This window comes from Myotis yumanensis, unplaced genomic scaffold (assembly GCF_028538775.1).
Source record: "Myotis yumanensis isolate MYYU_CA2020_CCGP unplaced genomic scaffold, mMyoYum1.0.hap1 SCAF_1, whole genome shotgun sequence".
NCBI lineage: Eukaryota > Metazoa > Chordata > Mammalia > Chiroptera > Vespertilionidae > Myotis > Myotis yumanensis.
Genome location: NW_027223752.1, coordinates 70,977,278 through 71,002,796, shown reverse-complemented (window position 1 = coordinate 71,002,796; position 25,519 = coordinate 70,977,278). Strand labels below are relative to the sequence as shown.

General features: G+C 44.9%; 1 protein-coding gene across 1 annotated transcript in view; it reads right to left on the bottom strand.

The window, feature by feature from the left end:
- EHD4 (EH domain containing 4) overlaps window positions 1-25,519 on the bottom strand; it is an 81,634-nt gene that overhangs the window by 41,096 nt on the left and 15,019 nt on the right. The window contains exons 2-3 of the mRNA XM_070424678.1: window positions 24,136-24,312; window positions 10,093-10,190 (exon numbers count right to left, since the gene is read on the bottom strand). Coding sequence (XP_070280779.1) covers window positions 10,093-10,190; window positions 24,136-24,312 — 275 coding nt within the window. The remainder of the gene's footprint in view (window positions 1-10,092; window positions 10,191-24,135; window positions 24,313-25,519) is intronic.

Sequence of the window (25,519 nt, the reverse complement as noted above, 5' to 3'; positions counted from 1 at the left end):
GTGAGCACCTGGGCCAGGGCCTATGCCTCACTCATTTTGGCATCCAGGACAGTGCTTGGCACTTGGTACATAATCAATATATATGTGTGTTGAATGAATAGCCTTTAGCATGCCCCTAAAATTGCCCGTTGCTTTTTACATAATCACTTTTAAAATAAAGAAATGACAAAAAGATCACACATGCACACAGTTATTTTAAAACTAGTAGCCTGGTGCACAAAATTCATGCACATTAATAGGGAATTAATTAGCAGAAATATTTTATTATTGCTATTTGCCCCTTCTCTATAATAGAAGTGTGAGAGATGAAAGGAAATTAGTAAAATGTATATGAAAATAATATGTAAATTTATTAATAAACAGTAACAAAAGGATATAACAACAACAGAGGCATGATATAAAAACGACAAAAACATGACATGAAAACAACAAAAACATGATCTAAAAACAACAAAAACATGATCTAAAAACAAGAGTGATGCAAACAATGACTGATAAAGTGATTATTCTAATATCTCCCTGTACACCACATTAAGAGTGAAAACACTTTTAGAGTGCTTGACTAATTTCCCTTGTGCTAAAGTATTTAGAACTTTAACGTCACATGCTCTTCGAACTCGAGAGAAAGCAACATATAACTGACCATGTGCAAAAATGGGTTCAGGTAGGAATATGCCTACTCTGTCTAGAGTTTGTCCTTGTGATTTATTACTAGTCATCACAAATGCTGGCATCACGGGAAACTGTTGTTGAATCAATTTAAATGGAAGGCCAGTGTCAGATGGGGACAAATCAATTCTTGGAATCAGAACAACCTCTCCCTCTGCAGATCCTGTTAATACTTCAGCTTCGATAATGTTCGGTCGTAATCTTTTGATAATAAATCTAGTACCATTACAAAGACCCCATTTACTATTAAGATTTCTCAATAGCATGATGATTGCACCCACTTTCAATTTGAATTTATGACATGGCATTCCCAAAGGAGTAATATTATTAAGAAATTCAATGGGAAAATTTTCCTTTTAAACATCATCTGTGGAATCAATGGAATCATCACTCAAATATGTGTGAAAATCTCCATTGAGTATATCCAAAATTTCTTCATTAAATTTTGAACGTGCTCATTTTTTGGACAAAGAATTGCACGTTTAGATATATTTTTAATATTATCTATAGATATAGTATTTCCAAAGGTAGCTTCAATAATAGATCTATTACAAATCATTTCACAGGAGATTTCAATAATATCCATTCCTAAATGAAAACTGCTATCAAGTTTGCCATCTCCAAGTTTTACTAACCATTCACTATAAGCAGAATCCTCTGATCTCATATTTGTTGTAAGAGACAACTTTCTGAAACGTCCCCAAACATTGCAGTACTTTAAACTCGTTTGTACTATGGCCGATTGCATAGCATGCGGTACAATACTGAGACATTGTCGAAAATCCCCTCCAAGGAGAACTTTCCCACCAAATACAACATTCAAATTTCTCTTAGTAATCTGTCTATGGCGTTTATAGCATGACTGGATGCCATGGTGCATTCATCAATAATGAGAAGTTGGGCCTTTTTAATAGTTTTAGCAACTTCACTGTTTATAACGAGTCTAGAAATTGAAGTTTCATTTAGTGGAATGGGTAATTTATATTGAGAATGAAAGGTGCTTCCACTGAGAAGTAAATTTGCACCAATTCCTGTAGACACTGTGGGTAAAACAGTACTACCATGACCTCTAATATAATGTATTAAAACTTTATAAATATATGCCTCCACACTCTGAGGGCAGGTTCCTGCCTCAAACCTCGCCCTTACCGGAAACAGCTCGGGGAGGGTGCAGAGTAGCTAAGAGGACCCAGGACTCAGTGTGGCCACACTCTGAGGGCCGGTTCCTGCCTCAAACCTCGCCCTTACTGGAAACAGCTCAGGAGGGCACAGCTGTGGCTAAGAGGACCCAGGACTCAGTGCGGCCATGCTCCGAGGGCGGGTTCCTGCCTGAAACCTCGCCACTCTTGCGGGAAACAGCTTGGGGAGGGTGCAGCCATTTCCAAGACAACCCCTGCAGGACTGACTTCCTTCTGGTTGGTTGGGCCTCGGTCATGATGTTACACCCAGGGTTTTTATAGAAATAGATTCTTTTTCCATCAAATATTTTAAGCTGAATAATCAATTAGAGTGTTATCTCTTTTCTACTTCCTGCAAGACATACAATTTCAAAACTGAAAACAAGTCATCAATAAAATGACCAAGATAACGTAAGAAAAAGGTAGAAATACTTATCCAAAAATAGCATTTTCAATCCCTGAACAAACTTCACATTCCAAATAACTTGACAAAAACTTCCCCTACTCTCTGAGACAGAAGACTTTATGAGACAAGAGACCAATATCTATATATATAAAAGCCTAAGTGACCAGAACAACTGGTCACTATGATGCACACTGACCACTGGGGGGCAGATGCTCAATGCAGGAGCTGCCTCCTGGTGGTCAGTGCGCTCCCACAGCCAACCTCCCCAGGCTGGCCAACCTCCCGCAGTCCCTCCCTCCTGGCTGGTCAACCTCCCAGGGTCCCTCCCCCTTGTCCCTGGGCTGGGACAGCGAACCAGGGGTAGGGGGTGGTGGATGCAGCCCTTTTCCCAGTGGGGGGAGCCAAGGGCCAGTTCCCTCCTTGGAGCCCGCTGCCAACCTCCCATGCCCTGTCCTTCCCCCCAGCTGGCAGGTCCCAATCAGCCCACCGTGGTGGTGGCATGGCGGCGAGGGGAGGAGGAGGGGGGAGGCGGGGAACCACATGGTGGCAGAGTGCCGATGATGGCAGTGTCGGAGTCCATTTCTTCCGCACCCAGCCCAGTGACCGCTGCCTCCTCTCCCGGCCCGGCCCTGATTGGCCTGGTCCTGATCGGCCCTGATCACCGGCCAGGCCTAGGAACCCCACCCATGCATGAATTTCGTGCACTGGGCCTCTAGTATACCAATATAAACTTTAACTAAATTCAGTCTTTGAAAACTCTTTGGCCTTCAACAACAACAACACAATGAAATGATGAAGCTAATATTTATTGAGCACTTACTATGTGCTAGGCTGGGCATTATTTTCTGTGTCCTATGTATTAACTCAGTTACAACAACATTATGCACTAGGTACTATTACTCTCATTTTATAGAGAGGTTAACAACTTTTTCAAGGCCCACAAGGTTGGTAAGTGACTGAAACCGAGAAAGTTCAATTCTATTGTCTATGCACTTCCTGTTCCATGAAGGACAGCCTTCAGGGACTTCAGTCCCTTGATTTGATCAAGGAAATCAATTTGTAGGATTCTGGGTTTACAGACTGATTAGTGTAGGTTAGAGAAAAGATGTGGTGCTGCGGAAAAGCTGAAACTGCCTTGAGCTGGATCTGTAATTGCATGGTGACCAGAATGAGGAAGAAGATAGTGTTGTCTCACAACAACCTCCCCTTTATTTAATTACTAGAGGCCTGGCACACGGATTCGTGCACAGGTGGGGTTCCTCGGCCTGGCCTGCGCCCTCTCACAATCCGGGACCCCTCGGGGGATGTCAGACTGCTGGGTTTCGGCCCGAGGGATTTAGCAGTGCTGAAGCGGCAGGTGGCCAGGGAGGACTCCCAGCCAGGGCCAGGTGCAGCTCTGCTGCTGCTCATCCCACCGCCGCTGCCACTGCTCAGTACTGCTGTCATGGAGATGGGAGAGGCTCCCACCACTGCTGCAGCTGCACTCGCCAGCTGTGAGCCCAGCTTCTGGCTGAGTGGCACTCCCACTGTGGGAGTGCACTGACCACTAGGGGGCAGCTCCTGCATTGAGCGTCTTCCCCCTAGTGGTCAGTGCGCGTCATAGCAACCGGTCGTCCAGTCATTCCGGTCGCCCAGTTGTTCTGGCCATTTGGTTTTAACAGTTGCTTAGGCTTATATATGTATATATAGATTATTCCTTTTCTTATTTAGAATACTACCCAAGTAAGGCCTGAACTTCCTTGTTTCAGGGTAACCTGGCAGACATTGCAGGCCCCTCTTAGGAACTCTTTTTTTTATTAATATATTTTTATTAATTTCAGAGAGGGAGGAGGAGAGAGAGAGATAGAAACATCAATGATGATAGAGAATCAACAATTGGCTGCCTCCTACACCCTCCCCCTACCCACTGGGGATTGAGCTTGCAACCCAGACATATGCCCTGACCAGGAATCAAACTGGTGACCTCCTGGTTCCTGGGTCAACACTCAACCGCTGAGCCACACGCGACTGGGCCCCTCTCAGGAACTCTTCATGAAATTCAGCACTTAAACCTACGGCCTGGCTGTGAGGCCTACCTCAAGGATAGGCCCCACCTGCCACCACTGCCCCGCCCGGGGAGCTGTTGGTCTCTGAAGTCTCTTTAATCTAGTGCTTCTTAGAAGGGTCTTTGCTGCTGTTGAGCCTAGCCAACGTCTTGCTCCAAGCCTTCTTGTTCTTTGAGGGGACAAGACATATTTGTGTTTTCCTCTCTAGCCCTCGTTTCCAAAGCCTGTGAGGAAGTTGTTCTTTTCTGGACGTCTCTAAATGGTCTCCCGCCTTCCTTGGGCAGCCTTCAAAATCAGGTCTTTTGTCTTTCAAGTTCAAAAACATGTCATTTAGGTGTGTTTGCACCTCTCTGATTACGGTCTGTTTGGCCTTCTCTGTTTTTTTCTGCACTTTTATTGATTACAGGTTGGATTTCCATGCCCTGTTTTCCAAGTCTGTCAATTCTTTTGCAATACTATGTTTGGGCACCTCAGCTGTGTTGGCATCCTGTTCATGTTTGCCTGTCAGTATTCAGAGGCCTTTTTTATTTTTGAGGACCTCATTTAATATTACCAAAATTAGGAGGACTGAAGGATGTCTGTATGTAAATAAAACATTAATCAATGATTTTTGACACTAATTATTGTCTGTTATGTTACTTGCAGTGCAGTGAGATCCTTTCTGTTTCATGCATTACTATTATTTATTGTTTTCACTAGCCGGACATTTTCTGGCCTTTTATTTTTCACTATCTTCTTAGTTCTACTCGTTGACTTATAATGAAAAGGACTTATAGTGAGAAGAGCTTAAACACCAGAGGAAGACACTTCTCCCTCTCATTTGATGAGCTGTTGGTACTGGGAGAACAGGCACATCTGCTAGAAAATTCAGATCAAGAGGTTTTTCTTCTAGAGTTCTTAAAAGGGAAAAACTGTACTATTTTTATGACCAAAGTCCAGTGTGTTGAAGACTATACAGAACCTCATACTCTCAGAAAACCACAGTACCTTCCAAATGCTTTTGTGCTAAATATGTGGACAAGCCCATCAGGCGCCACAGTGGTTTTCACAGTGTTCTCCTTGTCACACAGGGACACTGTGATTGGAGCCAGACGGGAGGTTTGTACCCCGTAGTTGGGAACACACTTGGGCTCATGCCGGGTCCAGAAATAAATCCTAGATGATGTTTAGGTTCAGTATGAAATAATTAGTATTTTAGGATGCAAACAGTCCAGGAGCCAGAATAGAAAGAGAATGGGAAAAAAAATAAGGATGTGTCATCACACAGAAAAAGAGTCAGGGGAAAAAAAAGAATTAAAAATCTGGATGTTGTCATCAGGGGGCAAAGAATGTTTCTCAGGAGTGAGCCAATCAGATTCCACCCACCCATTTTGAAAAAATAATCTAAAAATTCTTAAGAATCAAGATTTTTTAAAAATTGGTTACAAGAAAAGAATTAAGAAAAGTCTGTAGAATTTTTAGGTAGCTATTACTTGTTTAGAATAAAATTATTACTATCAATATATCAGAACATTTTTATCCCTACTTGATGGGAATTCTTTATGTTGGCCAAGAAAGTTACAGTTTAGAAACTATGCTCAGTCTTTTGTTCCTAAAGATTTTATGCCACTATAATGAAACGAAGGAACATTTTAAGGGGATGGGTTTTCACATGGAGAATACTAAAAGTTGCTCTGAAGTCAGTCACCATCGTGGGTGTTACCTATAGAGCTCCCCAACAGGAGAGTTACTCCCCCAATGCTGACTTGCATTCTGATTTTCCTGGAGCAGAGCAGGGAGGTGACAATGGCAGTGACCTGATGCTCAGGGTCAGTGTAAGATTCTGCTGATGAGAAGGCAGTGCTTAGACACATTCTGATCTGTAAAGGCCACTTCTCACATAAGAGTGATTTCACTTCAAACCTAACACCATGAAATTTGAACTACTGTGTAGAAATATCAAGTGTTTCTTCTTGTCACCTACAGCTTTGGCCTAGAGAAGAGCAATGTCTGCAAAACAGCATGTCCTCCTTGTAGTCCCACTTGCCCCCTCTACTCAGCACAAAAAAAAAGGGGGGTGGGGGAACTAGGCTTACGATGTCACAAGAGAGAAGACTGAACAAGGAAGAATGAGCCACAGGTGAGGTGAGATGCGTGACTGAACCCCAGGTTGAGAGTCTCCATCTTGTGCTCACTACTAAGGCATCAGGACTCCTTCCTGGAGACACACCCTCACTAGGCCATCTTCTCTGCAGAGCTCTGGGCACCTGGGCAATGCCCGGGAGGCACCTGAAAGCTGCTGGTGATGATGTGATGCCAGCTCCCTCAGGCCCCTTGTTCCCCATCTGACCCCCAGCAAAGCAGCACAACGCACCACCACTCTGCCTGCCGTCTGTGCTGTCCTGTGCTGATGGGGAGACCTCTGGGTGTGGTGCAGTCCATAGGTCCTCCTAGGGGACGTGCAGCAGTCACCACACACTCGCCACCTCCTCCTGCAGCTGCACTGTCTGTCCAGCACGCTCTCTGCCAGGGCTGCACACCCCTGCAGGCCAGAGGGTGGGCTGGGCCCACACCACAGCTTCGCCATCAGCACTGCCTGAAGCGCTCATCCCCGGAGCCTGTTCTCTGAAAGTGGCACCTTCTCAACAGTTTTTACTGTGCCCATTCCCCCAATGTCAAGCTCCACCACCCGTCTGCCCAGCAGCTGGGGAGAGAATTCTCATGATTGTTGGGAGACTCTGCTTTCTAGGGGAAGTGAGGGCGAGAAGGGTTTCCTGGGCCAGGGCTCAGCTTCTGTGTGCACATGATTGTGTGTAACGTAGACAGAAATCCTAAACAATTAGCACAGTGTAGACACACAACTCAGTACACGGTGGCCATTCACATACCACTATCATGGATACACATCTCAAGGAGAGGCCTTCAATGTGTAAGAGGGGCCTCCGTGATGAGACCCCTTGTTGAGGGTTAACACATCAACTGCACGGACAAACAGAAGACACAGCAGCGGCTACCTCTCCTCTTTCACAGACTAAACACCACAGGGGAGGCACAGCTCCTCTGATTAAGTCGATGCAGATGTTTCAAATGTTCTGCACCTCCTACCTCACCCCATGTTGACATACATGACTGACGAAGGTGGTGCTGTGATTTAGGAAGCTGAGAGATGCAAGTGATACACGAGTGTGTTGTGGGAATGTAGCACCATTTGCAATAGTTTAAGCAGAAGCAGCTTTAAAATAGCATATGTTCTTTGGGATTAATGTGTTGGAACTGTCAGCTGAGTGACTCCAACCACCAACGGTGCCCAAACATGGTAAGATACTCTAGCTGGGGAGCGCTGGCCCCACGCGTAGTGCTGACACTGTCTGCAGCTCTCGGTCCGTCCTCACCAGCTGCTCTGCCTGTCAGGGCGGCAGGGACCAGCCGACTGGTTAGAAGCACATGTGCTATTTCTGTGCATAGGATGTGTGTAAGCACAGGTCACAGTAAGCCAGACCAGGATGTGAGTCAGATTATTATAAAGTGGCAAAAAGGACTGATCTTCAAAGCACTCGGAAAGCGTCCTGCCATGCTACAAACAGGAGCTACAGTTTGAAAGACACAATTACTAAGTGAAGGAGAAATCCTGAAGAATATGGGTGATCAGAATTGGCCAAAGGCCTACCTACCAATGAAAAGAAGTGGATAAGGTCGAAACTACAATCTGGGTCTTAAAACTTAGAGGTAAAGAGAGAGATTTATTACCAGCAACCTCTGGTTTCTCAGTAACGTTGGTCAGACATGCAGAAGTAGTGAACCGTGGGCAGCTGGGAAAAGCTCTGGAACATGAGTTTGCTTTATTTTCCTTTTAAAACAAAACATTTTATCTGCAGAGCAACTTTCATGGGGCCAGTTAATGGTCCTAAACTGGCTCTTTATGAAGAGTCTATTGGCACTGAGGTGTAAAATACACAAAAGAGAGGAGGAGGGAGGGGCAGAAGGGGCCAATGGGGGAAGAAAGGGGACATATGTAATACTTTCAACAATAAAGATTTTTTAAAAAGATACACAAAAGATGCCTATCTATAACACTATTTGTAAGAGTGAAATTATTATCCACCACAATAGCCACAAGTTGGTTAAATAAACTATGTTTCCTCTCTTTGATGGAGACTAAGCAGCTATTACGTGGAATAAAATAATTTGAATACACTGGTATGGAATGATGTCTGCGACAGATAGTTACGGCAAAAAGCATGCTGTAGAAAACATGCATAGTAATCACATTTCTGTTCAAAGTGATGTGTTGTATACGCATAGAAAAAAGTCTCTAAGGAGCCAGAGAAAATCATTGACCATTGTTATTTGTGACAGAGGGAGATTTTTGTACATCCTACTCATTGTTTGAATCCTTTACAATAAAGATTACTTTTGTAACAGAAAATAAAACCAACAAAGATAGTTACAAGAGAAGAATAGTATTAACCTGACTTTTGCTGTAAGTGTAATGTTCTCGGAGGCCTCAGGGCAGCCTAATGGCCCACGAGTCCCTGACCTGGGTGGTGAAGGCACAGCCAGGCAGCCCGAGCGAGCGCTCGGTGAGCCCATGGCGGCTGTGGTCAGCACCCTGAAATGCTGGGAAAGAAGGGTGTGCAGATCAAGGAAGCCCGTTGTTTACTGTATTGGGGCTCTTGCCTGTTAGCTCTTTGTGGCCTCTGTAACTACATTCTGTTCAGGAGCACTGAGGGAGCTCACTGTGTGGCCGTGACCCGTGACCACGACCCCAGACAGGTCACTGCTCAACTTCCGCATGCCAGCACTCTCAACAGAATCCCACTGACTTGCTGTTCAAGGGGTGGCGAAGTGAAAAGTGACAGCAGCAATTCATCAGCTCGTCTTCTCCTTCCCAGCAAAGCCTTTTCTGGTATGTACTTGCCAGGCCAGGATGAAGGGAACTTGACCTATCTCTGTGGCCACAGGGGTCCATCATGGTGTCCTCCCAGTCAGGAATTTCCTTTCTCTAAGTAAACTGTGTCCTCTGGTCTGCCCCGGATACCTCCTTTCTCCAAGAGGGTGGGAGAGCGAGCAGGCCCATCTGTTTAACCACAATGCAAGGGTCTGGAAACAGTCACTGCCTCAGCCTTGTTTCCTGAAGGCTGAAGTCGCCCAGGCATCACTGTTCTTCAGTCATTTTCTATTCTTCCTCAGTCTCCTCTGAATATCAGTCAGCCAGTCTCTCCTTCCCACGCCAGCTGCCCTCAGGTAATTCCGGGGCAAACTCCAGATTCTGGCTCAAATGCACGTCCTCTGGGGAGCCTTTCCCAGCACCCCACGGCCAGGCCAGGTCCCCTTATACCTGATATAAGCCCCATCTCAGAGTGCTTATCCCGGCTCGCATTTTCAATTTACTTTGTAAAAACTGAATTAACGTCTGTCTTCCTCAACAGAACGTAAGTTCTTTGAGGGCAGAAACTGCACCTGCTTTCCGCACTCCCAGTGCACAGGACAGTGTCTGGCACCAAGTACACACCAGAAAACACTTACTCAAGGCAAGGATGCCGAGGGGGCAACTGGGTGGAATATGTGCCAACAGGGGAGGGAGAAAGAGCAGCTGGGAAGCCCGCCCCCGGCCTGCTGTCATTAGCTTTCCTGCTTATGATTGGTTAGCCAGACTCCTTGGTTATTTCTTGGGACCCCTTTAGCTTGGGACCCTGGGCTGCTCAGGGACGCTGGGGGTCCTGGAGCATGGGGAGAATACACTAGGGACGGAAACCCAACAGCAGAGAGCGCCTTGGCCAGCACTGGGTGGGGCGGGGCAGGCAAGGGCACTGACCTCGGCTGATGCGCTGCTTCTCCCCAGACAGGATGCCCGGGCTGTCGATGATGCTGATGCTCTTCAGGACCTGATTGGGCAGCTGGGAGCACATGAATCTGGAAGGAAGAGATCAAAGGTGGGATCAGAACGGCACTGCAGAGTGTGCCAACGACGGAGCTCCTTGGCCTTTCTGGGCTGCTGGCATCATCTGCTGTGAAGTGGGGCTTGCAGGGGACTGATGGGACCTCCACTGGGGCTACCTGCTACCAGACTCTTTACTGTTCACTGATTTTTACCAACATTTATTGAACACTTAGATATTTTACAACATCATCTCATTTGCTCCTCATATTAACCTCAGGAGAAAAAAATTACTCTTAACCTCAGAGAGGTTAGGTTAAGTAACTTGCTCAGAGTTACTCAGAGCTGGGCCTTAACCCAAAGCCTGCCGGCCTCACCTGCACCTCTTCAGGCTGCTCCTTGGTCAAGCGTCCGGATCTTCTCACCCAGGGGAATCCCAGGCCCCACTGGGCTGGAGCATGCCGAGCTCCTGCCAGACCCTGCCCGATCCCTAAAGTGACCTCAGAAATACTGGGGCCTGTTTTCACTATGTGATGCCTAGGGACTCAGCACCCAGCCGGACACTTGCTATGGCTTCAGGCTCAGGGTGGGGCAGGCACCTGTGGGCAACCCCCCAATCCTCCAGGTGCCTGAGTCCTAGGAGCACCCGATAAGCACATGGAGGGAGGGCAGGGTCGGGGAGGGACCTGGCCAAGCTTCCCCAAGCCTCCTTCCTTGTCCGTCACTCCCCTTCCTTCTCTTTTTGCTCTCCCTCCTATGGTTCTAGTCTGCTGTCTTGACGTAGGCCTCATGGAAGTAGAGTGGAGTGGCAGGAAAACTGTGGCCGGGGTCAGCAGACCTGGATTCAGGTTCAGCTCAGCCGCTGCCAATAAATTCCTGTGGGACCCTGGACAAGGACTTCCGCCCTCTGGGACTCAGTTTCCTCATGGGTAACTGGAGACACCTGGAACAGGGCGGGTGAGTCTTTTTAGCTCTAACACTGTCTAACTCTAGAGTAGTAGAGGGAAAGGCTGTGTTCCCTCCACCCCAGGTGACAGAGCCTGAGGGGGATCGCTTTAAAATAAATAAATAAATAAATAAATAAATAAATAAATAAATAAATAAAAATTTCAGCGAGGAAGGGAGAGGGAGAAAGAGATTGAGACATCAATGATGACAGAATCATTGATCGGCTGCCTCCTGCATGCACCCCACTGGGTATCGAGCCTACCACCCGGGCATGTGCCCCGACCAGGAATTGAACCATGACCTCCTGGTTCATAGGTCGATGCTCAACCACTGAGCTACTTCAGCCGGGCCCAAGAGGGATCTCTTTTAGCACTGGGTATGTTTTCCGGTGGAAACGGTACAGGGACAGGAAGGCTCTCCTTTGTCTACATTGTCAGTGCTAACTTCTGTATCTGTGTGGGCAGAAAGCTTGAAACCCTTGGTGAAAGCTCAATTCTTCCATTCAGTGGAACTGGTGGGATTACTCAGAAAGTAAATATGCGGGGAATGCAGGACAGGGAGGCCTGCCCAGCCTTCGCATGCACTGGTGGACAGCACAGAGGGCAGGCTGGGGCGTGGCCGGGCGGGCAGGGGTGGGCAGCCCTGAGCTTTTGCTGTAACTACTGACCTTTCAAAATAACTTTCTTTGAAGGTGCTCAGGACAAGTTTGTCATACATTCTTTCCTAGATTTTCAAGTCGGCCTGGGATGATGTAGGAAAGATATTACGAGCATTCTGTAGCTAGAAACGCTGAAGCACAAAGCAGTTATGGCATTTGGAGGTCATGCCACGAATGCATGGCTGGCTCGAGTGCAGCCTAATGTTCTGATGTCAGTTGAGTAGAACTCAATCCATAATGTTAAAAACCCTATAACGTGAAAAATAAAGGGTCAAGTTAATTTAAGAGAAGCCCCTCATTTCTGATTTTTCCTGCCCCTCCTGCCCCCTCCACCTTTACGTAAACCCCACTGCCACCACTTGGCGAGATCTGTGAGAATGAGTGCACAGGGATCCCCTAGCAGCCTTTGTAGGTTCACAGAATAAGAAACGCCACGTTCAGTGCTCTAGCGTTGGGGAGGAACGGAGTTCTGAGCACATCTGTGTTGGGCCACATTTCTTGTCGGCTGTGATTCAGACTCTTATCACAGTCCCGTCCTTTCTATGAGGTGGCTGGAGGCATCGGGCAATCTGGAAAAAGTGCCCATATGTGGAAAAGCATTCCTGGGAGAGGCTGACCTTTTCCCCAAAACCACTTAATATCAGTATTTCCGAAACACAAAATCCCTGGATTCTACTGTAAAGTTAACAGAGGGACTAAAACATTCACAAACTGTCCACTCCCTCATGTGCCAAGTGACAACGTTTCAACAACTCCCTTGGCTCCTGACGCATCTGCAGAGGCAAAATGTATGAGCCGAGAAATAAGATGCGGTCAGATATAGTGAAGTTACCACACAACAAACAAGGGAGAGGGATTGGGCCAGGAGGGGTAACTGCAGAAAAAAGGAGGAGGGGAGAGAGGGGAGAGGGAGGGAGAAAGGACGGGACTGTGATAACAAAGAAACAGAATTTCCGGAGGATGAGGCCCAGAAATCAGGATTTTAAAAAGATTCCCAGGTGATTCTAATGTGCAGCCAAGGTTGAGAACCACTGCTCTAAGGAGAAGAAGATAAAAAGCAAAGCTGTGTGTTGAGTAGGGCGTCGTCAGCCATGGCTCAGGCCTCCCTGCTCATGTGTCTGCTGAAATGTTTCCAAGCACAGATTTGCCGTCCCAGGATGGACTTCCTGCTCCTTGGTGGAGTGACTAACATGAAGTATATCCACTCCTTGCCTTGAAGTGTATCCTTTCACATTTCATATGTAATATGCAGACATGTGCTAGTTCAGCCCAGGAGACTCACATAAGCTTTTATAAAGTGTTTCCCTCACCCAGGGCTGACCTGATACATTTTATTTTATGATAAAAGGATGGCAGGAGGGGGCCAAGCCCTACTCTGGACTCCTATTACCTGTCACCCCCACAACCAAGGAAGACTCAGGGGAAACAGAAAGCCAGTGGGTAAAGGAATGGTCAGGGTTGTAAGTCTTAGGCCAGCTGAACAAGGGGGTGAAAGGATTAGAGTTCTTAAAATTGTTTCCAAACATTAACATTCCAATTCATTGATCAACGTTTTATTATTTTACTAGAGGCCTGGTGCATGAATTCGTGCACAGGTGGGGTCCCTTGGCCTGGTCGGTGATTGGGGCTGATTGGAGCCAATGACCCAATCGGGGCCAATCGGGGCAGGCTGGCTGGGTGGAGGGACCACTGGAGGTTGGGTGGCCAATTGGGGCCGGTTGGCTGGTGAAAGGGACCGCAGGAAGTTGGCCGGCCGCAGGAGGTTGGCTGTGGGAGCGCACTGACCACCAGGGGGAAGCTCCTGCATCGAGCGTCTGTCCCCTGGTGGTCAGTGCACATCATAGCAACAGGACAGTTGACTGGTTGTCCAGTCGTAACGATTGCTTAGGCTTTTATATATATAGATTTATTTGTTAATCCTCACCTGAGGATATTTTTTCCATTGATTTTTAGAGATAGTGGAAGGGATGGAAGGATGGAGGGATGGAGGGAGGAAGAGAGAGAGAGAAGAGAAAGAAACATCGATTGGTTGCCTCTTGCACATGACCAGACCAGAGCCAGGATCAGGATCAGAATTGAACTTGCAACCCAGGTACATGCTCTTGACTTGGAATTGAACCTGAGACCCTTCAGTGTGTGGGGCCCATGCTCTATCCACTGACCCACACCAGCCAGGGCTCACTGATCAACATTTTAAAAAAACCAGGCAGTACCTTAATACTGCTTTTGATTTCCAAACAGTGCAGGACATCTATAGTTAACTCACTCAATCCCCACCACAACCTCAGAGGTAGGGGCTTTGTATTATTTTACTGAGGAGACTGGGGCACAGAGGGGGCACAGACCATAACTTATCAAGTCACATGGCTGATAAGTGACGAGCTGGTATGCTAACCTGGCAGTTCTGACTCCAAAGTCCAGGTTAACTACTAGTCTGCTCCTACCATTTCATGCATTTGAGCCACAGCTGTGTGCCTTTATCACACAATCGGCAACATCCTAAGCAAAGAAGTGACATGCCCTAGTCCTGAACTCCCCATTGAAGAGACTCCCACATGTGACTTGTTCTCCACCCACTGGTGCAGGGTGGAGCAGTAAACAGGAGGCAGAAGATCCAGGCTCTGGTCATCTTCTTGCTCACGCACCCTGTGACCGCCTGTAGGTCTCTGAGCAATTCTGAGAACTCCCAGGCTGTCATTAGGTTCAAATAAGCCGAAGCTTCCATGGAGAGCATATGGAGCTATTTAAAAGGACCTCCTTTACCAGCTCACTTTACTGATAAGAGTAGGACCAGAGAGATTACACAAATTCCTATTTACTAGTACATAGTAAATAGCATACAATATACAAAAGGATTTTGACAACTAACCTGTAATCATTTTATATGGTCCTACAGCACACATGTCTGATCTAACCTTCTACTGGCAGCAGAAATTTATTTTAAATCCACACTATAAAAAGCCAAAGGTTACCTACCCCTAGATCTTACGAATTACCATTTTTACAAGTAAAAGATGGTTGAATATTGGTAATTTCATGTGGTTCAACCTAAATATGTCCTTTTCTAAATCAAGTCTCACTGTCATGGGGGACTAGGAGAGCTGGGTGCACGGTGCCAGTCAGAGCCAGTGCCGGGAAAGTCTGCTCGAGCCCAGGCAGTAAAGCTGGTTTTCTGGAATGTCAGCACCAGGACTGTACAGGCAGCCAATAAAGAACAATGGATTCATGACCTGGGAGCCACCATGATCCTGAGGTTAAAGATTAATGGCAAGAGCTTCAGGAAGTTTATCATGGATAAGTACAGCACATACACAAAGACCAACTAATGCCTCAGATTAAAAAAACAATTTCTTTTGATGGTGAATCAAGAGTGATTCTTGGCAAGAGCCTATTTCCCATAATCTCTGTAGCTAAATTAGCTGGTGGAACCAGCATGTGTCTGGACTGACTCTATATATTTATATTAAGTCTGTTTTTATTATTTATTATTTTTAGTTTAATTTTTTTAAAAATTCATTTTTATTGTTGACATTATTACAGATGTCCCCTATTTCCACCCCATTTCCCTCCCTCCTCCCTCCCCCTTTCCCTCTGAGATCTATCAGTCTGTTCCATGCTTCGATGTCTCTAGACCTATTTTGTTGGTCAGTTTATTTTGTTCCTTAGATTCCACATATAAGTGAGATCATGTGATATTTGTCTTTCTCTGACTAGCTTATTTTGTTTAGCATAATAGTATTCAGGTCCATCCATGCTGTCTCAAAGGGTAAGAGATCCTTCTTTTTTTACAGCTACATAGCATTCCATTATATAAGTGTAGCACAGCTTTTCTATCCACTCATCTACTGGTGGGCACTTGGGCAGTTTCCAAATCTTAGTTATTATACTAGTAAATAATGTTGCTATGAAGATAGGGGTGCATATATTCTTTCTGATTGGTATTTCGGGATTCTTAGGATATATTCCTAGAAGTGGGATCACTGGATCAAACAGCAGTTCCATTTTTTATTTTTTGAGGAAACTCCGTACTGTTTTCCATAGTGGATGCACCAGTCTGCATTCCCAAGAGCAGTGTACTAGGGTTCCCTTTTCCCCACATCCTCACCAGCACTTGTTTGTTGATTTATTGATGGTAGCCATTCTGGCAGATGTAAGGAATAACTCATTGTAGTTGTAACTTGCATCTCTCTGATGATTAGGGATGTTGAGCATTTTTTCATATGTCCTCTTTGGGGAAGTGTCTATTCAGGTCCTTTGCCCATTTTTTAATTTGATTGTTTGTCTTCCTTTTGTTGAATTGCATGAGTTCTTCATATATTTTGGAAATTAGCCTCTTATCAGAGATGTCATTGGCAAATCTGTTCTCCCATTCAGTGGGTTCCCTTTTCATTTTGAGGATTTTTCTTTTCTGTGCAGAAGCTTTTTAGTTTAATGTAGCCCCATTTGTTTATTTTTTTCCTTTGTTTCTCTTGCCCTAGGAGATGTTATCAGAGAAAATTCTGCTATGTGAGATGTCTGAGATTTTACTGCCTATGTTTTCTTCTAGGATTTTTATGGTTTCATGACTTACTTTTAAGTCTTTTATCCATTTTGAGTTTATTCTTGTGTATGGTGTAAGTTGGTGGTCTAGTTTCTTTTTTTTCATTTAACTATCCAATTTTCCCAACACCATTTATTGAAGAGACTGTCTTTATTCCACTGTATGCTCTTGCCTCCTTTGTCAAATATTAATTGACCATAATGGCATGGGTCAATTTCTGGAATCTCTGTTTTGTTTCATTGATCTATATGTCTGTTTTTGTGCCAGTACCAGGCTGTTTTAATTACAATGGCTTTGTAGAATAATTTGATATCTGGTATTCTGACCCCTACAATTTTGTTCTTCTTCCTCAAGATTGCTGTGGCTATTCACGATCTTTTTAGGTTCCATATAAATTTTTGGAATATATGTTCTAGATCTGTGAAATATGCCGATGGTATTTTAATAGGGATTGCATTGAATCTATAGATTGCCTTGGTTAGTACACATTTTAATGATGTTATTCTCCCAATCCATGAACACAGTATATGCTTCCACTTGTTTGTATAGTCCACTATTTCTTTTTTCAATGTCTTAGAGTTTTCTGAATATAAGTCTTTTACCTCCTTGATTAAGTTTATTCCCAGGTATCTTATTATTTTTGTTACAATGGTAAATGGGATTGGTTTTTTAGTTTCTCTTTCTGAGAATTCATTATTGGTGTATAAAAATGCCATTGCTTTCTGGATGTTAATTTTGTATTCTGCTACTTTGCCAATTTCATTTATTAAATCTAGTAGTTTTTTTGGTGGAATATTTAGAGTTTTCTGTGTACAATATTATGTTATTTGTGAGTAATGAGAGTTTTACTTCCTCCTTTCCAATTTGGATGCCTTTTATTTCTTCTTCTTGTCTGATCACTGTGGCTAGACTTCTAGTACTAGGTTGAATAAGAACAGTGAAAGCAGACAACCCTGTCTTGTTCCTGTTCTTAAGGGAAATGCTTTTAGTTTTTGCCCATTGAATATATTGTTGGCTACAGGTTTATCATATATGGCCTTTATTATGTTGAGGTATGTTTCCTCTATTTCCACTTTGCTGGGAGTTTTTATCAAAAGTGAATGCTGCCTTGACCAGTTTGGCTCAGTGGGTAGAGCATTGGCCTGTGGACTGAAGGGTCCAGGTTCGATTCCGGTCAAGGGCATGTACCTTGGTGGCGGACACATCCCCAGTAGGGAGTGTGCAGGAGGCAGCTGATCGGTGTTTCTCTCTCATCGATGTTTCTGACTCTCTATCTCTCTCCCTTTCCCTTCCTCTCTGTAAAAAAATCAATAAAATATATATATTTTTATAAAAGTGAATGTTGTATTTTGTTGAATGCTTTTTCTGCATCTGTTGATATGATATGATTTTTACCCTTCATTTTGTTTATGTGATGTATCACATTTATTGATTTGCGAATATTAACTAGCCTTGTATCCCCAGAATAAATCCCACTTGGTCATGGTGTATGATCTTCTTAATGTATTGCTGGATCCTATTTGCAAATATTTTGTTGAGAATTTTAGCATCTATGTTGATCAGGGATATTGGCCTGTAGTTTTATTTCTTTGTAGTGTTCTTATCTGGTTTTGGAATCAGGATAATGCTGGCCTCGTAAAAAGAGCTTGGAAGTCTTCCCTCCTCTTGAATTTTTTGGAAGAGTTTGAGGAGGACAGGTGTTAGCTCTTCTTTGAATGTTTGGTATTACTTGTCTATAAATCTATCAGGTCCAGGACTTTTGTTTGCTAGGAGATTTTTTTGATTACTGCTTCAATTTCATTAGTTGTTATCAGCCTATTTAGGTTTTCTGATTTCCCCTGATTGAGTTTTGGAAGATTGTATGTTTTCAGGAATTTGTCCATTTGTCCCAGGTTGTCCAGTTTGTTGGCATATACTAGTAGGTGTTCAAAGTATTCTCTTACAATCCTTTGTATTTCTGTGGTGCCTTTTTCATTTCTGATTTTACTTATTTGGGTCCTTTCTCTTTGTTTCTTGATGATTCTGACTAAAGGTTCATCAATTTTGTTTATCTTTTCAAAGAACTAGTCCTTGGTTTCATTGATCTTTTATATTGTTTTTTAGTGTCTGTGTCATTTATTTCAGCTCCGATCTATTTTTATTTTTTTATTGATTTAAGAGAGGAAGGGAGAGGGAGAGGGAAATAGAAATATCAATGATAAAAGAGAACCATTGATTGGCTGCCTCCTGCATGCCCCCTGCTGGGGATCAAGCCCCAAACCCGGGCATGTGCCCTTGACTGGAATCAAACCTAGGACCCTTCAGTCTGCAGGCTGACACTCTATCAACTGAGCCAAATCAGCTAGGGTTTCCGCTCTGATCTTTATTATTCCTTCCTTCTACTTCTTCGGGGCTTTTCTTGTTGTTCTCTATTTCTTTTAGTTGTAGGATTTATCACTTACTAGAGGCCTGGTGCATGAATTCGTGCACGAGTAGGGTCCGGCTGGCCTGCCCCATGGGGGCCCATTGGGGGTAGGGCCAGCTGGGGGGAGGGGCTGCGGGAGGGCTCCAGGGCATGTCCACCTGTCTTGCTCAGTCCCAAATGGCCATACCCCAGCAGCAAGCTAACTTACAGGACAGAGCGTCTGCCCCCTGGTGGTCAGTGCACATCATAGCGAGCAGTTGAGCAGCCTCAGTATATCATTAGTATATTATGCTTCGATTGTTTGATCGGATGACTGGATGACCGGGCACTTAGCATATTAGGCTTTTATTATATAGGATTTGAGCTTTTTCTTTTTTTGAGGTAGGCCTGTAATGCTATGAAGTTCCCTCAGGACTGCTTTCTCTGTGTCCCATAGAATTTTGTGTTCTTGTGTATTCAATTTCATTTATTTTCAGGAAGTGTTTTATTTCTTCCTTGATCTAATTGGTAACCCATTCATTGTTAATAACATACTATTTAGTCTCCACGTGTTTGAATGTTTTTTGAGTTTTTTTATTGTAGTTGATTTCCAGTTTTGTGCCGTCGTGATCTGAGAAGATGCTTGATATGGTTTCTATCTTTTTGAACTTATGAAGACTTGTTTTGTACCCTAACATGAAGCATAGCATACACACAAAAACCAACTAATGCCTCAAATTAAAAAAAAATTTTTAAAAAAATGTATATTTTGCTGGTGAATCAGCAGTGATTTTTGGCAAGCATCTATTTCCCTTCATCTCCACAGCTAAATTAGCTGGTGGAACCAGCATGTGTCTGGACTGACACTGTACACTTGTATTAAGTTAGTTTTTTTAAATTCACAATGATACTAAATGACTATGTACTACTCATAAGCTAAAAAGAGTCTATTTAGTAAAGTCTCTTTAATTAAAAACATAGAGGTAACAAATAAGAGTGTAAGTCCAAAAATACTCATAATGTATTCTACTATTGCTAAATTATTACACAAATGTAAGACAATATTTTTTTTATCATCACCATCATAAGGCCTGGCTAAAATAACAGGTGCACTAAAAGTACTATTCAGATTCCTTCAGTTTAAAAGGAAGTTTCAAAATGTAATCCCTAAGGCTAATGATTAAAGTTATTTTTTAAAGAAATTGAGGCAATGAAGAAGTAAATGAGATTAAGAATGTGTTCTCTGGAAGACTACAATTTAAAATTAAACTATATGCTAAATTTAAAACAATGTCTGTAGCTGTCTGAATTTGAAAAACAGACTAATATTTTTAGAAAGGAGTCTGAGGGGAAAACATAACATCCAATTCAAAAGCAGACTGCAGGGGGAAATGTCAGAAGCCAATTCCTGACACTGTTGAACTGACCAAAATACACTGGTGTCTGTCTCCCAGGCTCATGGCCTCAGGGTGCTGTTGGTCTGTCCATCTCCTCCTCTGTGAAGGGGAACTGCCTCCTGATAACAGACTCTGTAACCTCAATAACCACATTTCCATGGAGCAACTCCGAGACAGCCTGCCTGTGGAATTCCTCTCGGAAGTGAAGTTGCAGAATGTCACGGTAAAGTCGCTTCCATATAACTCTTTTTGTTCTAGGCTCAACTCCTGCTTTTATCGCTCAAGTATGGAATTTCTATCATTTGAAGCTGCCCTTTTGGGAATTTGTCTTCATTTTTCAAAAATGCACTGTAGACTCCCTGTTACTTTCTGAAGAACCGGCCTTGGAGATTGAGACTCAGGCTCCACTGGTTTGCTTAATGCTTTGAGGCTAGTGTCACCCTCGAGGGGTCATCTGGTACGACCAGGGGAAGTACTAAACTCTTTTAAAGATGCTGCTGGGGGCAGATGCCCAAGCCAAGGCCCCATAAGAAGGGGGCCAGGACAATGGAACTTGTCCCATGGATGGCTGGTGGTTGCTCAGTGGGGGAAGGGAGTTCTCCACAGCAGGCAGATGAGTCTCTTCTATGTGGTATAGTATTTTGACCTCATTTCCAGAAAGTATACTATGTAAACAGAAGTTTGCCTGCCTTTAGACCGAACCTGCTGATATTCCCATAGGGATGCTAAAATTACGTACACACATTTGAGCGCCCTACACTGACTCTCTTACATAAGTGCTGGGGTGAAACAGCAGCATTTTCATCATTGCTGGTGGGCTAAGTTAAGAACAGCTTTAAAAGTCAGATAGGGGGGCAGTAGGCAATGATTCTTTTTTAAAAATATATATATTTTATTGATTTTTAAAAAAAATATTTTATTGATTTTTTACAGAGAGGAAGGGAGAGGGATAGAGAGTTAGAAACATCGATGAGAGAGAAACATCGATCAGCTGCCTTCTGCACACCCCCAACTGGGGATGTGCCCGCAACCAAGGTACATGCCCTTGACCGGAATCGAACCTGGGACCTTTCAGATCGCAGGCCGACGCTCTATCCACTGAGCCAAACTGGTCAGGGCTAGGCAATGATTCTTAGTGTAAACATTATATCATTGGGCAGCTCAGTATAATGTCACTAGCAGGACTCTGGGCCAGATGGCCTTGGTTCCAATCCCAGCACTGCCACTTAGCTGAGTGACCTGGAGAGGTTAAATCAATCTCTCTACGCATCAGTTTTCCTCTCTACATTAGGGATGATAGTAGCACCTAGTCACAGGGTTTTTTGAGGTCATTTAGAGCTAATATAAAGTTAGAACAGTATCTGAAACAGTAAATACCATATAATTATTTGCCATTATTTTTCTATGTATTCTGAATTCAATTAACACTTGCTTATATGATGCACGGATTATTTTCAGCAAGTTTTCGATTCTGAGATAATGAACCTTGCTATTCAAAATCTCTCCTAAATGCTTTCTTTTCATACTCATCTGATAAATGTTTGGGATTTGAAAAAAAAGAGGGAAAGTAAATCACCTGCCAAAATTAAACAAGCCAAAAACCACTCTTCCTGGTTTTTCTCTTGTGAAAATGGACTTCACAAAATGGGAACTTGAAAAAAGTCACAGCTTATTGCTCTTTTAAGCCTTTGTCAGGCAAAAAGAGAGTAAGACTGAGTGCAGTGGTAATGAAACCACAGGACCCCAGGAAGCCTTCCGCAGAGAAGGAAGGGTGCTGTGCCCTGCACTTCCTTTCAGGGCCAGTCTTGGGACAGGAAGCCTGGCTGCTGCCTTCCCCATGACCGCAGCTTCCCGGAGGCCCAGATCGGGGAGCTCTTGTCCCACTTCCCCTCAAGGGTGGTTTACTACTTCCCACCCCTTCCCGAGAGACCCTCTGTTGTTCCCCACCTGGGCTCGACCCCTATTTCTCCCACCAGAAGACGCTCTGGAGTTGAGGAATAAACTGCAGTTCACTGTTAGCAACAAGATGACATCTTTCCGTGCTCCATCTATGCCATCAGCACCTTTCTATTTATCCTGCTCCAACGCTCTCCCCTGCCACTTGGATGCTTTCTTTGATCTCCATAGCAGCATTAAAAAGCCCTTAACGGGGAGTATGGGTCCCTAGGGAGTTCAGGTTTCCACAGAAGGCACCTGTGGAGGTTGCCTGGACCACTGGGGGCAGAGCCACTGCACAGCACCCAGGCACATCATTCATTCCACAGTCCCCATGAATGGCGCCCCCTGGAGTTGTGCAATGAGATGTCTCAGCCCCTAGGAGGACAGCAGTCTGCTGGGAAGATACATTCCTATTTTTAAAAACCAGCTAAAAAGGAGAAGTGCAGTTCAAGTCTCTTGTCTGTCAGCTCTAGTCCCACCTCTCCCTAAAAGGGTATGGATGACCCCCAACTTGTCCTTGAACCTCCCACAGCCCACTCCCTCAAACCAACCAGTCTAAAGCAGTAAACTCATAAAAGAGGGGGCGAGGGGAGAGGGGAGTTATAGGGAAAAAGAGAGAAATTTTAAAAAAACACAACAACCCCCCCCCCCCCCCCCCCCCCCCAGGAGTGGCCATGAGGAGTGAGGGGGCGGGGAAGGTAGGAGCAGATCATATCTGAGAGGGCAGAGCTGCCTCCGGCAGAACCTGCCTCTCACCCATTTCATGGGGAACTCTGGTGAAAGGTGACAGGGTAGTAGAACTGCATCTCCAGTGAAGACAGTACTTCGGCTATCCTACAACTTCACATCGAAAAAAACAATGCCCATATATAAAAATTAACTTTCTGTGTTGTTTTGGCTCTATTTCCTCGGCTCTGCTCTGCTCTAATAAAGAAGGATTTGACAGCATGGGAGTGAGAAGCATAAGGGGCAGCCAGGGAGAGGAGGTGACCTGTCCTGCAATAATCAACAGACAAATCTGGGGTCAAGTGTACCTTAGGGTCCTCTGGGCTCAGCTCTGCGCGGGAGGCCCCGGCACACTCGGCCTGAGCGGTGGCCCTCCAGCCAGCGACGGGGAGCTCACACCTCACAAGGCAACTGGATCAATGCTATGCAGCTCAAACTATTAGAAATTTGTTCCGCCCTAACCGGTTTGGCTCAGTGGATAGAGCGTCAGCCTGCGGACTGAAGGGACCCAGGTTCGATTCTGGTCAAGGGCATGTACCTTGCTTGCGGGCACATACCCAGTGGGGAGTGTGCAGGAGGCAGCTGATCAATGGTTCTCTCTCATTGATGTTTCTAACTCTCTATCCCTCTCCTTACTCTCTGTAAAAAATCAATAAAAATATATTAAAAAAAAAAAAAAAAGAAATTTGTTCCTTATACTGTGTGGCCTTATAATGTCCAATCCTGGGCCTTAGTTCTGCTCTCTGAAGTCACCTAGAATAGGTGAAATGATCATTTTCTATGAAAATCTTTCAAATATATTTTTAAATTGATTTTTAGAGGGGGGTGGGAGGGAGAGAGGGAGCGAGAAAGAGAGTAACATTGATTTGTTTTTCTACTTATTTATGCATTCATTGGTTGATTCTTTTTTTTTTTTTTAAATATATTTTATTGATTTTTTACAGAGAGGAAGGGAGAGGGATAGAGAGTTAGAAACATCGATGAGAGAGAAACATCGACCAGCTGCCTCCTGCACACCCCCCACTGGGGATGTGCCCGCAACCAAGGTATATGCCCTTGACTGGAATCGAACCCGGGACCCTTGAGTCCGCAGGCCGATGCTCTATCCACTAAGCCAAAGCAGTCAGGGCCATTGGTTGGTTCTTGTATGTGCCCTGACCATGGACTGAACCCGCAATCTTGGCGCATCAGGACGACACCTTAACCAACTGAGCTACCGGGGCCAGGGCAAGTTTCAAACATTTGAATACCAAAAGCATATTCTCTATAACGTCTCTCTTTTGGAACAGAAATGTTCAGTTCTGTTTTTGAACCTTTACATGTAATTGGCAAGAATTCAAAGGAAAGTTTTAAATAACCTGGCCAAAGGTGGCAATTTGCTGGTCCTTACCGATTCAGGAAAGCATTTCCAAAGCGACCAAGCTTTCGGAATGGCTTTTTGGGGTCCACAACTAACGCATTCCCTGGGGTGCTGCCCTCGTTCTCCCCATACATCACAGCGATGAAGGAATCGGTGGTGGGCTCTGGACCAATCCTCATGCCAGGGAAATCTTGCTCCAGTAAGTACCTGGGAGAGGGGGAAAAAGAAACAGCATGTTGTCACAAAGCAAACCATCAGAAAGCTTGCCGGGTCTACCAATTTTTAACATAACCATTTAAAACCTAGAAATATACCTCTCTGCCTCAATGAAGGAGTATGATTTATTCTTTTGCTAATAATGATTTTTCAAACCTTAAAATAGACAGACCTATCTCCCCCCACCTCCCCAGTGTAAGTAGCCCAGTGAACGAGGTCAGACATCTTGCTGACTGACGGCCTTCTAACGCACCTCTGCTCAGCTCAGCAATTCTTGGTGCAACAGGCAACCCCCCAGAGCAGCGTACCCAGCCAGCTCCTATGTCTCCTGGAAGACCCTGCTCAGGCCCACCTCCTTTAGGGAAGTGTCCCTGTCCCTCCAGCATGTTGGGGACACCTCCCCTGTGGGCCCGGCACCCTGTGCCTTGGCCATCACGGTGCTCACCATGGGTTCTGTACTTCTCTGCTTGTTGTCCCTTGCAGACAGGCCCTGTCTGTGGCCAGATGCATAGCTCCAGCACCCATCACTGTGCCTGTCCACAAGGGCACTCCATTAGTGAACGAAATAATGAACCATCTCCTGCCTTGTCACTGACAGTCTATGAGCCTGGCACATCCTCCTTTGTGCATTTTACAGCTCCCTTGGGCTCCTGAAGGTTGTAGCCATTGAAGAACATTTCCAAATAATTCAGTAGCAACAGAGGCTGCTATGAAGGATGGGGGTGAAAGAGGGGAACTCAGATTAGATATCACCAGGGCCATCGAAAGCCCTTTGTGCAAATCGGGAAAAGGTGCCCTTTCCTCTAGGCAGACACAGCCCCAGACCAGGATTCACAGCTGAGCAAGGAGGACTCTGGCTGGATTTTATGCGCCCACCCTCCCCCGCCTCCGCATGCCCCTTTGCCCAGTGGCCCTCATGTAGTTTAACCTGCACAACTGTATACAGAGGCCCTAGCAAACGTCATTGAGGATTCTCATTCAGTGGGCAGAGGAGACCAGTTGATGAGATACAGGGCATTAGGACTGGCTCAACGACATGTTGGGTTGGGGCAAGTCTACTTTCTGTGGGAACTGGATGAGCCCTAACATAGCCCTCCCCACCCCACCAGCACTTCATTCAGATGAAGCCACTTAGAGTCCTTCCCTCCCTCCCCACCAAGATTCCCTTTCCATGACGCAGGAAGACACTGTGTGTTTA